We start from the raw sequence: 14,253 nt of genomic DNA on the forward strand, positions 1-14,253 counted from the left end.
CAAGCTGGACAAAGATGTTGGACAAATTCTACCTGTTGTTTGTATTTCAAAATAATTTACTTGGTACTGAAAGATGGTTTCTAAATACTTTTGGCACTCTTTCTATAGCTCCTGCCAGTGGATGGACATCAAACAGTATTAAAACATCTGGAACAACTGCTCCGAGTCAAAAATTTGCGGCCGCCCCTCAGCTCACAGAGCAGGATACATTGGTTCAGAGGGCAGAGCATATTCCAGCAGGAAAGCGTACTCCAATGTGTGCACAGTGCAATCAAGTCATTAGGTTTGTATCTACTCATCCTACAAGCTGTCTGATAGCAGAGCTTTCCTTTGCTTTTGTTGATTTTGATTCCTTAGTCACAAGTGGTGTATGGCTCCACTTCAGTAACAGAGAACACTGGTTTTGTATATGGTTTATCTAGCAAACCTGAGAATGAAAAAATTATGGAGGGAAAATGTTTTCCAACATTTGCAACACTGAAGTCATGACAACAGTCACATCCTTGCAACCCATTTTACAGAGATTTAGAAAGCTGTGTGGAATAGGGAAAAAGTAAAAGCAAAAGAAGAGTAAGCTAGCTAATTCTTACTTGCACACCTATGCCAGTAAAACTGGAAAATGAGCAAGCTGGAAACAAATGAGAGTACACGGAAACCAAATGCAGGCTAACATCAAAAATAGGTTCATAGGTTCATAGGTTCAAAATGCGGATTTATTAATCAGAATCTCTAAATGAGAGGAGGAAAGATAGCTACCTCCAGCTATACAAGATAAGGAAGGTATGCAGTTTTAACAATTGCTAGGATTGGTTTAGTAATAATTTCCTGCTACGTTAGATTTCAAGGTCCTTTGTGGGCTCTCTGACATTTGCGTAGTTAGTCTCCTTGACTTGGATAATATCAGTGGAAAGGATAAATCAACAGAGTACACAAAAATAAGTTTGCTAATTGACACAAATAAATTTTGCTCAATCCCTAAGTTATTCTATCTTTACTCAGAATTTCATATGGAGAAAGAAATGACTGGGCTGCATTGTTCTTGTCAGTGATTTCTGAAAATTAGACGTGATTGTCTTACCACTTTTCATGTCAGGGTGCAAATCCTCCTTGATTTTCATCTGACTGGCATTTTGGGGAGATTATTAGATGAAATTTATACTTTTAAGATATCATCTTGATTGTTCAGCTACCTGTGCTGTTGAACTGCAATAGAAAAGTAATGTACTGTAGTTTTTATTCACCCATGTCCCATGTTTTCCGTGAACAACACAGAGCCTGTACTATACTTCACCATGGTTAAAGAAAGAAACTTGTTTGATTAGAAAAAGTGAACTCTATTAGATGTATAAATTTCACTCAGTATAATAGAAAATCATGCTTTCTACAATGGACTTTTAAGGCTTTTGGAACACTTGCTTGAACTCAGTCAGAAAATTCATCTGACTGATCACTTCTTTCTAGGTCTGAATCAAGTCTAACTTGTTCACTACTAGCTCCGTTAACATCAAGTTAATTTAGGGGATTATTTACTAACTCTTCTGTGGAGTTCTGAAGATTTTCTTATTTTAATTCTATATGTCAAGGTAATAAGCATATACGGTCTCAATCTCTTTGAAGCAACAGAAAAAAAACCACCATGAATTCTGAATGTAAATGTACATGCTTTCTACTCCTGATCTTATGCTTCACTGCAAAATGAAAGATTAGTATCAAAATGGCCTTTGCATTTTTGGAAGAGATTCATCTGATAATTATCATATCTATTTTTAGCATTCTGACTTCTTTATTCTCTGAGTGATGAAGAGCTTTATACTCATCTAGTGAGTACTATGTGAGGAAATGTATGCTTTCATTTCTGTTATTATTTCCATTGAAAAGTAATATACACATCGCACTTATGCAACATGCTGCATCTTTCGTGTAGAAACTTCAGTGCCTTTTACAGAACCTGTGGTTTAGGGGTTTTTTCTTTTGCTCTGTGCCACAGGCTGTCACAGCACAGTCCACCTATCACTCCTGAGCACTACTGTCAGTCCTTAAAAGATTAGCTTTTATTCCCTCCTTTAGTCACCACTGAAAAGGAGATGAGCTTCAGCCCTGAGAGTAGGCGAGTGTAGTGGTCTAGGAGCAACCTTTGTTCTTTTGCGGTCACATATGGAGAAAGGGTGAGCCCTTCTTGACAGTACTTAAACCATTGTCACCTTCTGAAAGTGATTCCTCTTCATGAATAGTGATAGTCACGTCTTTCCCTAAATTGTTGTCAGTGTTTAAATCTTAATACTTCTTCATAAGTTAAATGCCATCTCAATTATTAAAAGCAAGCATTGTTTCATTTGTGGATGAGTTTTCATGTTAATCAATGCCAATTATACCAAATGTTCACAGTATGCAGTGGATTTGAAAGACTGCAAAGGCATTTTGGTTTCAAGTTTGATGGTAATTACCGCTCATGCCCTTAGTGGTTATGTTACCCATGAAAAGGTAGGAGGAGGATTAAATGACATCGCACTGTGCATCTGTTTTGAAGCCAGAATGGGTTGTGGAGTTGGTTACTTTATGCTAAGGCATAGAATAACCGTGTCTAGTTCAGCCAAAAGCAAAGGCATCTAATAACTTTTTAATATATCTTTAATTATTGATACAGCGCTTGTATGAAGATTTCAAGTTTTTCTGCAGTTTCAGTAAGTAAGCTTTTGTTTCCATGTCTAAAAGTATCAAAGTTGGAGGCAAACTAAATTTCTCTTGATCTTTTCATTCTGTCAGTCTCATGAACTTCTCACATTTTCTGATGAAGACTTCTGGTTATCAGTCTCACAGTGCTGCAGTGCAGAGTTCACTCTGCCTTTTAAGTCCGTGTTTTCTGTGTATCTCCTCTAAGAACACGTCTTTAGCGTGTCTGCATGTGAATGATGGTTTACTTTTGTCAGCTTTTCATGGAGCTTAATTATCTTAAAGTTATGAGGGGAAAAGTACAAATAGTGCTTCCCTTCAGCATCTCCCATACAGACATAGATCGTGACATTTTCAAATGAGGAGAAAAAGAATAGTTAACTACAAAATACTTGGCCTATTCACCAGATGTGGAAATCTTTTTGATCTTTCTACCACCAAATTTCAGTTCTGGATTTCTATCATAATCAAAGACACGTGAGAAGCTAGATTATTGCCATACTAATACATCATGAACATATTGATAAAGTTATATATAGTTACAAATGGAAAAATACTGAAATTATCCTTACATTCCTTGTACATTACTTACTTTCGTTCCAATTTGACCCTGTTTCTTTGCTACATATGGGACACAGATGTTGGCTACCAAATTGTACCTAGTGATCCTTTGGGATGTAACAGTATGTAACTACTGATGTAAGTACACCAGAATCTCTTAAAAATAATAATAGTAATAATAAAGTTACTACTATTTACCTCCACCTGTGGGTTTAGTTCATATAGTCTTAGATGGTAATATCATCAGTTTGGTACAAAATACTTAGCATTTGAAAGTAGCTTGGAATGAAAGTGTGTTCATAGCTGTCTGTTGCTAATTATGTTACCATTCCCTATCATCAGCTGGAAGTAAGATGTTTTTTAAACTCCACCTCTAAAATTCAACCAGTTTACAAAAAGGCAGTTGACAGAGAAGGATTGCTGTTGTTGTTTTGTTAATGTACAAGGAAGGACGATGTCAGTTGTTGCCATCTCCCTAGCATTTCCTGCTCTGGCTACTTCCCATCAGGATGCATGGTTGTGGGCTCCCTTGTTCCAAATCAGGCATTTTAACTTCTTTTTGATTGAAAGCAGGGAAATAAATACCTTTGATAACTGGAAGTTATCATTTTGATCACAAAAATATGCAGAGATCAGGAGCACCTCCAAGTTCTGAATATCATGTTTTAGTATTTTACATGGCAGGTGTTTATTTTTTTCCATTTTTTTTTCTTCCCACATGCTTTGGGGCAGCTTTTAAGTCACTGGCATCATTAAGGTGAAATGTCAACTTGACATGTTTAAACTACAGCCTGATTAAAAGTGAAATCACATTTAGAAAGTGCTTCTCTGGACATGTGTGTACAGGGAGCAAGCCTGTTAATGGAACACCTAGGAAACATTGAGCAGGGCACGGCCACAGCTTCCTGGGAACTTCTGGAAACAAAACTCGGTAGATGCACTCTTGTGCGCTTTCCCATCTGTCTGGGGTCTCACACGCTGTCTTGAATGGCTAACCTCAATATGTCAGAACTGTAAACTGTGGAGAGCTAAATGTTGCAGATGTTGTAAAAATTCTTTTCCCTCTGGTCGCTAGCATGCTTTCTTTCCATTTCATAACTAACCAGGCCTATCATTGCAGTACAGATGGCCAGAAACTCAATCCTGCCTGGAGCAGAGAGAACCTCTTCAGTGTCAGTCCCATCTTAATGAATCTGTTAAATTAGCCTGTGCTGACACTGCACCAGGAGAGTGCTTTGTTGTACACAAGGACTTGTATTGTTTGATTGTTACATAACTGAAAGGGCACTGATGTAGAAAGGTGCTTGTATGGCAGCAGGAGGGTATCAGGTTAGGTCAGTGTTTGCAGTGTTCAGGCATTCACTGGGAGAAGGGCTGGGGGCTGTACTCCCTAAGCTCATTCCTTAAAGGCTGGGAGCTACTCCAGGAGCTGGGTTTCACTGATTTCTCTATGATAATCAGAGGTGAATGGAGGAAACTGCTTCAATACTGTCTTCATTGCAGCAGAAGCATGAATCCTAAATTTGTTGACCCAGCAGAAGCATGAATCCTAAATCTGTTTCAGTCTTTCTGTCTTTGACTTCTCCTCCTGTTGAAAATATGTAACATCTCCAGAGAAAGCATAGAATAGAAACAAAAATAATTATCTACCTCTCTCAGGGAAATTATCCTCCGCTCATTTATTTTCTTATCTATCTGTCAGCAGAAATCTGGAAACAAATTTTAAGGTTCTTGTTTCTCTTGTCATTTCTTTGCTCATAGGAGCAAAACAAAAACAATTTTGTTCCTTATTCACTTTCCAGAATTGTTGAGCAAACAGGATGGTGACACTAGTATTTCACACTTCTTTTGCAGTGAAGTATTAGGTCAGAAAAAAATCCTGATGCATTACTGTAAAGAATGTTTCTTTATTGGTGGTGTCACAGAAGTGTGAAATGTGATGAGAGAAATGAGCTTGAGCCACAGTGTTCACTTGAAACCTAAATTCTGAAAGGTTGAGTGTTGGTGGGGCTCGGGAGGAACCTCATTGGAGTAAATATATTTGTTGAAGAAATTAAGCAAGCTGAATAAGTTTTCAATTGAATGCTGATAAACTGGTATATGCCAGAGGTTTACAACTTAAAAACTAATTATTTGCATAGAAATGGAAGATTTCATTTTGTCCATTAACCTTATTGCATTTACCAGACAAATGCTTTGTGTCTGGGGGGGGCAGGGAAAGGGGAGGAGCTTCTGTCCTTGGAGAAAATGGTCCAATATTAATTAGCTTCTGGGAAAAACAAGCGAATAAACAAAAAACAATGGTGTATCTTGCAGCAAACTTGTTGGATAAGGACAGCTATGGAATTTGTTTTACAAGAAAATGTTGTAATTGGTTCTCAGTGGAGTCAACTATACTTTAACATTTGTGACCTTGATACAATTACATGCCGAAAGAGAGCTGATGGTATCACTGAGTCTCTGTGCAGTAGATAGAAATACTTGGGAACCTGGAATATTTAAATTTTTTCTTTCCTTTTTCTAGCCACTTCAGCATTGTATTTAATGAAATTTGAAAACAGAATTTTTGAAATACCATGAAGTAAAAGAATTATTCTTTACTGGGGTCAGGGGTTTCTGAGATAGTTCCATGAGAACAGCATTACCCAACACTTGGCACTTTCTTTCAATCCCAGGCAAGAGGAGAGGCATGGAGCAATTCCATATTGTGAACAGCACCATGATCATCGAAAGCTTCAGCAGGAACCACTTCAATGACATTTGCTAATTAATCTTTTCTTCCTAATCAGAGGACCCTTTTTGGTGGCTTTGGGGAAGTCATGGCACCCAGAGGAGTTTAACTGTGCCCACTGCAAAACCTCCATGGCTTACATTGGATTTGTGGAAGAGAAAGGGGCTCTGTATTGTGAGGTCTGCTATGAGAAGTTCTTCGCCCCCGAATGTTCCAAGTGTCAGAGGAAGATTCTTGGAGTAAGTGACTTGCAGCCAACCCAAACATTAGTGGGAGCATTAACCACTGTATTTACTGCATCTCAGTAATGAAATTCTTAGCTTGAATTCCTCCAAATGTACCCTGCCATGCCTTTTATGTTCCCATCATATATGGAGTATATATATTGTTTGTCTTTTCTAATTTTGAACCTTTTCAGTCCATAATGTTCTGAAGTTGGTGTAGTCTCATTTGATCTTTCAAGTCCCTGTTTTCATTAATCTGTTATGCAGCTGCTTGCTCTTACTAGATTTTCTTGAGCAAGATGCTTTTAATTGGCAGCTTTTTGCAGAATTGGAGGAAAAAAAAGAAAGGAAAATAAATAATCCTCCTTAACCAAACTGAACACTGGGAAACACACTAGTTGGCTAGACTTGAAATAGTGAAATATTCCCTATGGTAATGCTGATGGAAAGATGTATTATCCTACTCGGCACTAATATCACTGATTTGCGCCTGCCAGCTCATTGCTCGATGCTTTTCTGCAGAAAGTGGTGTATCTGTACTCTTATGCAAGTGAGGTCATGCAGAACTTTGGCAGCGTGGTTCACAAGTCAAATTTGGCACTATGTCATCTTCCAAAACAACACAGAGCAGTAATAATTTTCAACATGATAATTTATGATGAACTATTTACAGACTTCAGGAGATGTCAAAGACACTGCTTTTCATATTTCAGGGGACTGCTGTGGGTAAGATCCTAAGTAATATGAAGGAGAACAAATGAGTTGTTATGTATGTCCAGCTGCTCATTTTTTGGTAGGTTCATATAGAATTGTTCCTGACAAATAAGGAAATGTGCCATAAATAAATCACTTCATAGAGTTCAACATCAGCAGAAACTGCGTGCACAACTCATGTTCAAAGTTGCAGTAGGAAGCAAAGCATTCTTGAAATGAACCAAGTGTGGAAGCACTGTCACCGCAATCTAGTCGTCACATCAAAATAATGTGTTAATAACTCTTTTTCTAATCCCCACAGGAAGTAATAAATGCTTTGAAACAAACTTGGCATGTTTCCTGCTTCGTGTGTGTGGCCTGTCATAACCCCATCCGCAATAATGTCTTCCACTTAGAAGATGGTGATCCCTACTGTGAGACGGGTAAGAAGTAACACAAGCAAAGATTAGTGCAGCTGTGCAGAGAAGCAGAGCTTAATAATGTTTAAAAAATAATATTAATTCCTTTTTTTCTCAAGCTTCACTTTGGTAGAGAAGTGTCCCAGCAAATTCACTTAACTTGGAAATTTCATTTCATGCTAAGAATAAATGTAGTAGACCCTTTAAGTTTATGGTGGGTTTCTTTTGCAGAGAAGATGGTAGGAATATATTCATTGGTTTTGGTAGGAGCAGGCTTTTTGTCACTGACCTTACGTGTTATTTCTGTTAAGCTCTCAGCTGTAGGTATCAGTGATACAGCAAAGCATTCATTTTAGCTTAATTTTCTGGATGGCTTTAAAATAATATGTTGTTCTGCTCATTTACTAAATGAACAAATATCAGTAGAGCAATGTGCTTTTTTTTTGAATAGCCTTATTCACAGTGGGGAGACTACCTCCAAGAGCAAGCGGTCTGCCCAGGAAGTGTTTGCAGTTTCAGGAAAAGCATCTGTCAAACATAAGCTTACAATAAAAATAAACAAATAAATAATAAGGTCAATGGGGGAAAAATACATTGATAAGAGAAACTTAAAACTTCCCTTGTGCCATTTTGTGCTAGGACAGAAATAGATGTCATTTATAAAACAATTCCGCATAGAAGAAAAAGAATATATTAAAATAGTCTATTTTTGCACTCTGTGTTATTTACATCTGTGTCAGAACAGTCTGACAAACATTTTCCATGTTTTTCCTTTACTGTAAGGAGTGTTGTATTTTTAAGAAGTGGTGGAAGTAGCTTGACTGGGAACAGATCTAGTTTGAAATCCTAATGAATTATTTGAAGCTGAGATTTCCTTCTGAGTTGATCCCACAGCTGTTCAAAGTGGATGCTATGAAGAATAGTAGACACTGAAAAGGTGAAGAAGGCAGGCAAAATTTATCCAAATTTTCTGTTGGAGCAGGTTTGATGAGGTGTTGACAGATGCAAAAGGACAAAGTAGGTTACTGCAAATTCATTTACACAAGTAGGGTAACATGTTGCTCCTATTGGATTTGTGGAGCAGCAGAGGAAATGGATATACAAGCAGCATCCTCCAGTGTGACAGCATGGTGAAATTTCATCCTGAAGCAGCCTGAAGCCTCTGATCTTGGAACTATTTGGTGATTCAAAAATAGTACTGGAGGGATCGATTACCCTCCTTTGGGCGGAAAGCTCATGACTGGGTTTGTTCTGCTAACACTGAATTCTTGTTCCTGTCACCAAAGGACCCATATGCTGCACAGTGAATTGATTTGTGCTACTGTTACAGCTCCCTTGCATAAAATGCATGCTTTTCTGTGCTCCAATCAGGAAACATGAATAGAAGGTCAAGAATATTCTTGTGAAGTTTGTTTTTGAGATAAAAGGTGCTAGTGCAAGTTAAGGCAGACACATTCTGCGAGATGCTGTTGACAATGATGTGCTGTGGTGGCTCTAGCTCTCTAACTAGATGTTAATTTGAGTTGTATTCATTTTTCAAAGGCTTTCAGTCCAGCTGGAGTTAAGGGTCTGCAATTAATTTTAAAGAAATAAGGAGTAAATGTCATTGCCAAATTTCTTTTTTCCTAATGCAGTGAAGGGTTCTAATTTTGTTTTTGAAATTGTCACACTGACGGTTATAAGTACGAGGGAACTTTAATCTGCAAAATGCTCGATTTTATTTTATTTGTTTAATTTGAATGCTAAAATTAAACAGTGCAGATGTCCACAACTTTAAAGTATCCCAGTGCAAAGTTAGTAACCTAGTTTTGAAAATGCTGCATGCAGGAAGCACTGTGTTATTACATGAGGAGTGTGTGTTGGAAGACTTCTGTGGTATGGCAGTTTAAGCATGTGAAAACCAAAGAAAGCTGATGCCCTTCATTCTGCCTTATCTGCCCTTTCTTCAGAAGAAAAGCCAGTAACGTTATCAATGCAAACTGTAGTACATGTTCCAAAATGTAATGACTGGCACTGGGAAAATACCAGTAAAAGATTGTGTGAGCGATAACATGAAGAGCTGAGGCAGCATGGCCATGAGACCATGCCCTTCAGAAGTTTTGAATGGAGGTGTTCTAACTTTTGTCATTTGAACTGTCTGTCTTTGTAGACATTTCCAAATTCATTCCAACAGTGTGGATTAAGGGAGGGGATTGGTGAAGGTGTTTCTTGCCACTGGTAGCTTTTCTTTTCCTGATCACTTGTGTTCCCTGTCCTGCATAGATGGCTTACATGATGATGCTCTTTGAGTTTCCATAGAACTCACTGTTTTACTAAACTGAAACAGGACTCTTCCTGTGCCTGGCATATGTGATAAACCTCTGTTGTCTCTGCAGCAATTAACACTATAGCAATACGACATCACTATTAATAATCTAGCAAAGAAACAAAATCTCCTTGTAGCCTGAGTGCTGATCCTTTTAAGGCCTTCTAAAAAAGGGCCTCAACGTCTGATTTCTCTGGCAGTACCAGTTTGTTACTATAAAGGATGCAGTCCAAAGCTTCATTAGGGTTGTCACTTTGTAATCCATTTTATGAAGACGAAATCTTATGTGACATTATACATTTGGCATGGCAGCATGCTGATCCCAAATATTTTCATGTTAGAGCCATACTGCTATTATGTTCTGTGCAGGAAAAAATATTGAAAGTAGGAATAAACAGGAAAGACCAGACAAGTTGGTGAAACTTAGGACTGCGCAGGTGGGCAGTGGAGGGCTGCAGTGACTCATGGCCTGTGATATGGGTCTGTGCACAGAGAAGCAGCTTTCCTATGCAGAGGGAGGGCAGGGATGGGGAAGGTTGTATGTGCCTCCCCTCCCAATTTCATACCTATCACTTGCCCTGCTCTCTTCTTTATAAGCTCTTCACTGCCTAAAAATGAATGGTGTGAATGCTTTCCAGCAACACCAGTAGCTAATAACCATCCTGATGCCATATTGGTACTTTTTGTTAAATACAGTAAATACACTGGCTAAAGCCTCTGGGTTTTGTTTGGTTATGTTTTAAAGACCCATGAAATAAGCTTTAGTGACTAGAGGTCTCCTCTGGCTTGGTATAAATTGCTAGATTCTGTTTAGGACAGGAAGCTAAATATTGTATGAATTTGCATAAAACTCTCTAGGACAAGTATTGTTCCAGAAAGCAACCAAGGAGGTTTGCTGGGTAAGCAAGCAGCGTGAAACCAGTGGATGCTTTCAAAGCACACTCTGAGAGAACATAAGTAGCAGGCAGAGTCTGCACTAGTGCCCTGCAGGGAGTGTATTCCTCCCTCCCCATCCTCCTAAGCACACTATTGTTCTCGAGGAAATGAAACACCAAGGAGATGGAAGCAGTGCTCAGTTTGCTCACTTGAAAGGATAAGAAGGGAAAGAGAACTGAATTACCAAGGACAGGACAACCCTTTCTTTCAGTCTAGGTCCTCTTTATTCAGCATACTTAATATTACAAAACTCAGCAAGTGCAAACCCACTGCCACTGAAAGAAAAGCACATAGAATTCAAAGGGTCAGTCTTACTTTTCTGTGTATGCTTCATCTTTAATATTTGTGTTTGATGCAGATTACTATGCCCTCTTTGGTACTATGTGCCATGGCTGTGAATTCCCCATTGAAGCTGGAGACAGGTTCCTTGAAGCCCTTGGCCACACTTGGCATGACACTTGCTTTGTGTGCTCGGTAAGTAAAGCTGTTCTACTTTTTAAACAAATCTATGGCAGCAGTACTTGTGCTAACCTGACTTATATGGGAGTTACAGCTAAAATACCTTTCAGTCCTCAGAACCCAAACAGAAAGCACTTTTGAAGTTATTTGGAAGGTATGTTGCTATTGTGAGCTTTTGGCATCAGTCCAGATGCTTTGGCCTGAGTTGCAGCCCTGTGTCTTAGCATTTAACCCTTGACATTTACTTCCCTAAAACAAACATTGAAGGCCATAAAAGAACAGGCTGCATTTCTCAGGTATCAAGAGTGCTTTTGACATAAAGACTCTGTAGCCGAAGTATGACCTTCTAGTATTCTGTGGCACACACACTAAGATCCAAATCCTATTGGTGGCATATATTTTTTGAAATGCTGCTCCAAGAACCTATTGACTCATTGACTATGGTTTCACTGACCATTAATTTTGCATCAAAATGAATACCCCTGAAAAAAAACGTAAGAATTGTTAGGCTTTGAATATACCTTTGCATACCACAGTACCATGACGAGGCATTCTGGATAATGTGTGGTCCAATTCATCCGTCTGAATTGGGTGACGTTTTCTTTCTGATCCCATTTCAGGTTTGTAATGACAGTTTGGAGGGTCAGACTTTCTTCTCCAAGAAGGACAAGCCACTCTGCAAGAAACATGCTCACTCTATCAACATCTGATTCTTGGAGCTCATCTTATTTAGCAAATGTACTGAGCAGAAGGAAAGGTTAAAATGTCCACGTTCAATAATTGGTTAAAATTATTGATATATGCTGTGTTAAAAATGGAATAGAAATGTGGAAAGTTTAGGGGTTCACACACTTTTTTTAGAGTGTTTACCAGTTAGGGGTTTGCTTCATAAAAAGATGGGAATCAGGAACCACACCCAAGCCAAACTATTAAGAGTGCCTTTATGTCTGCACTCGACACATTACTGGGTTCATGATTTTTTGACCACATTTATATATACTTACATATGAGAAGGGAAGCTTCTCTAGAAATAAATACCTGATATTAACGTGTTGGTTTTGCTGCTGTTCAACAAACAAAAGGAGATTGGCTTCAGTGATCCAGATCACTTTATTGTGCTGATGTTTTTTAAAGTGTATCTAGAAGTATTGAAGCTAATCTTCATTAAAAAGGAACTCAAAGCAAAAATAGGCTTAGATGTTATACAGTTCAACAAATGATAATTTTGTCTGCTCAGATTTGTGAAGCCTCACACATCTGTGCCTTTAGCAGTGAAATCTCTGATGGGCCTGCAGAGTACAGAGGTTTTTACAAAGCAGTGAAGTGTAGGTGGCTACACTAGCGAACAGGAGTGACTTAGAAGATGCTATATGGAAGAAATGGGATACTGTTCCTTACATCATGACATCTACTACCAGAACACTAGCCAAAACAAAGTGCTAGTTGAGTTGCATTTGACAAGACAGAAATGTCAGATCAGATCTTTAGTATAAGGAAGTGGGGGTTAAGCTCTTCCTCACATTGAATCTATGCATAATAGTGTTTATAATTTGACTGTGATGCTTTAGTGTTTAATGAGGGAAACTTCTGAAGTGCAACTGAGGACATTGTTTTTCTCTCAGTACATTCTTTATGATGTAGCTCATAAATATGTATATTGGTGGTGTGCCAGGTAGTGTACTGAAAACTTATTTTCTGGCTCAGCTGTTATGATTTTTATTAGTTTTGCTTTTTTCTCATCTTTCCAACAGATGCAAGGAATATATTGTTAAATAACATTACATTGAGTTGGGCAGTCAAGTATCTTTCATTTCTTGCAGGGGAATAAGAGAGAAACAGAGACAATAGTGCCATTATGTATTTATTGCAAGCCAGGAGATTTTGCCAATCCTGTGGCTTTGCATGAATTTCACTTTTACGCAGAGAGACAGCAGAATACCTGTGCACCAGCTAAGTTCCACTTGTCTTCAAATTAGGGCTTAAGTGGTATGGAGTAATAACAAGCATACAGGGGAAGGATGATGACCCTCTGCACAGGGTGAATTTACTCCTGCAGAGTTGCACAACAGAGGAGGCCCACTTGGGCTAGATTAGATTCCTGATGCAAAATGCATTTACGTGCTATTAAACTCAACTGGGATGTTATTGCTGAATTGTGTTAGGCTTTAGTGCTCTTCCCAGTGCATATTCAAAATGACCATTTGACTATTTACTGGGCAGGTTTCTTGTTTATTTTCTTCTGATTTCTTTTTTTGTTTTGTTTGTTTGGATTTTTATTGTTGTTTGTGTTTTAAATGATGAAAAATGATAAAGTCATGGGAAACAAATACAAAAAATTGCAATGGTTGACTAACTGGGAATATCCACAAAAGAGAGGGGAAAGACACACCAAAATTGTACTGAAAGATAGAAAGGCATTTCTTTTTAATTCAGTTAAACAGATTCACATAATGGGTTGTTTCGCTTTATTTCCTGAAGTTCCTAATGCATGGAAGAAATGTCACAAAGCTGTTTAAGATGTTTATACTATTATAGATGTAACCTTCTGTGAGTGTAGCTGAAAATCAAAAGGGTGAAAACAGGATGGACAAGATAACAGCAAAGTGAACCAGCTTACATTTGAAATAAGTGGAACGTGGGGAAATGAGACCCAAGAACTAGGTGTCCATACAGCTATATTGCACATGTTTGAGAGAAGAGGATAGGATTGCACAGGGTAAGGTGGTAAGTATTTTCTGCAGTTCAAACCTCACTATTCTGAAGTAGGATAGAAGCTCTTCAATGGGCATAAAGTTTGTCAGTGCCCTTAAAGTCAATCTGGTTTTTTTTCCTCTCTCCCTCCCTCCTTCACTCCCTCCCTCCCTCCCTTCCTTCCTTCCTCTTGATTTTTTATTGGATTTATATTTCTTAATCCATATGCTCTAGGATTTGAACTTTCACAGTTGTTAGTGAATTTGAGGACAAGCGCCTGAAAGGCTCCAGTAGGACTGCTTCACTTAGCTGCTTTGTGTTTTAGTTTTTGCTGTGTTTATTTGTTTAAAATTTAAAAAGAAGCATAGAATCACTGATATATAATGAATATTTAATGGCTCTCTCAAAATATCTAAATCAACTAAGACAAAAAGGAACGTAATGTTTATCATTATTTTAATAAGTGAGATTTTAGTAGAGCACTTTATAATAATGCCATATATCTCACTGAATATTTATTACTTTTTTGTTGTTTAGGACTATTTCATACTGGTTGTTTTATTT

General features: G+C 38.1%; 1 protein-coding gene across 2 annotated transcripts in view; it reads left to right on the forward strand.

Annotated features, from left to right (window-relative positions):
* The window catches only part of PDLIM5 (PDZ and LIM domain 5), a 110,465-nt gene extending 97,165 nt beyond the window's left edge, over nt 1–13,300 (forward strand). For both annotated transcript variants that reach the window (XM_065736909.1, XM_065736904.1), the window contains exons 9-13: nt 109–283; nt 6,021–6,201; nt 7,202–7,322; nt 10,898–11,013; nt 11,619–13,300. In XM_065736909.1, the coding sequence (XP_065592981.1) occupies nt 109–283; nt 6,021–6,201; nt 7,202–7,322; nt 10,898–11,013; nt 11,619–11,708 (683 nt within the window). In that variant the 3' untranslated portion in view covers nt 11,709–13,300. The remainder of the gene's footprint in view (nt 1–108; nt 284–6,020; nt 6,202–7,201; nt 7,323–10,897; nt 11,014–11,618) is intronic.
* Nucleotides 13,301–14,253: the final 953 nt, after the last annotated feature.

Source organism: Cyrtonyx montezumae, unplaced genomic scaffold (genome assembly GCF_038088225.1).
Source record: "Cyrtonyx montezumae isolate F1298 unplaced genomic scaffold, pur_monq_1.0 scaffold_2, whole genome shotgun sequence".
Classification (NCBI taxonomy): Eukaryota; Metazoa; Chordata; class Aves; order Galliformes; family Odontophoridae; genus Cyrtonyx; species Cyrtonyx montezumae.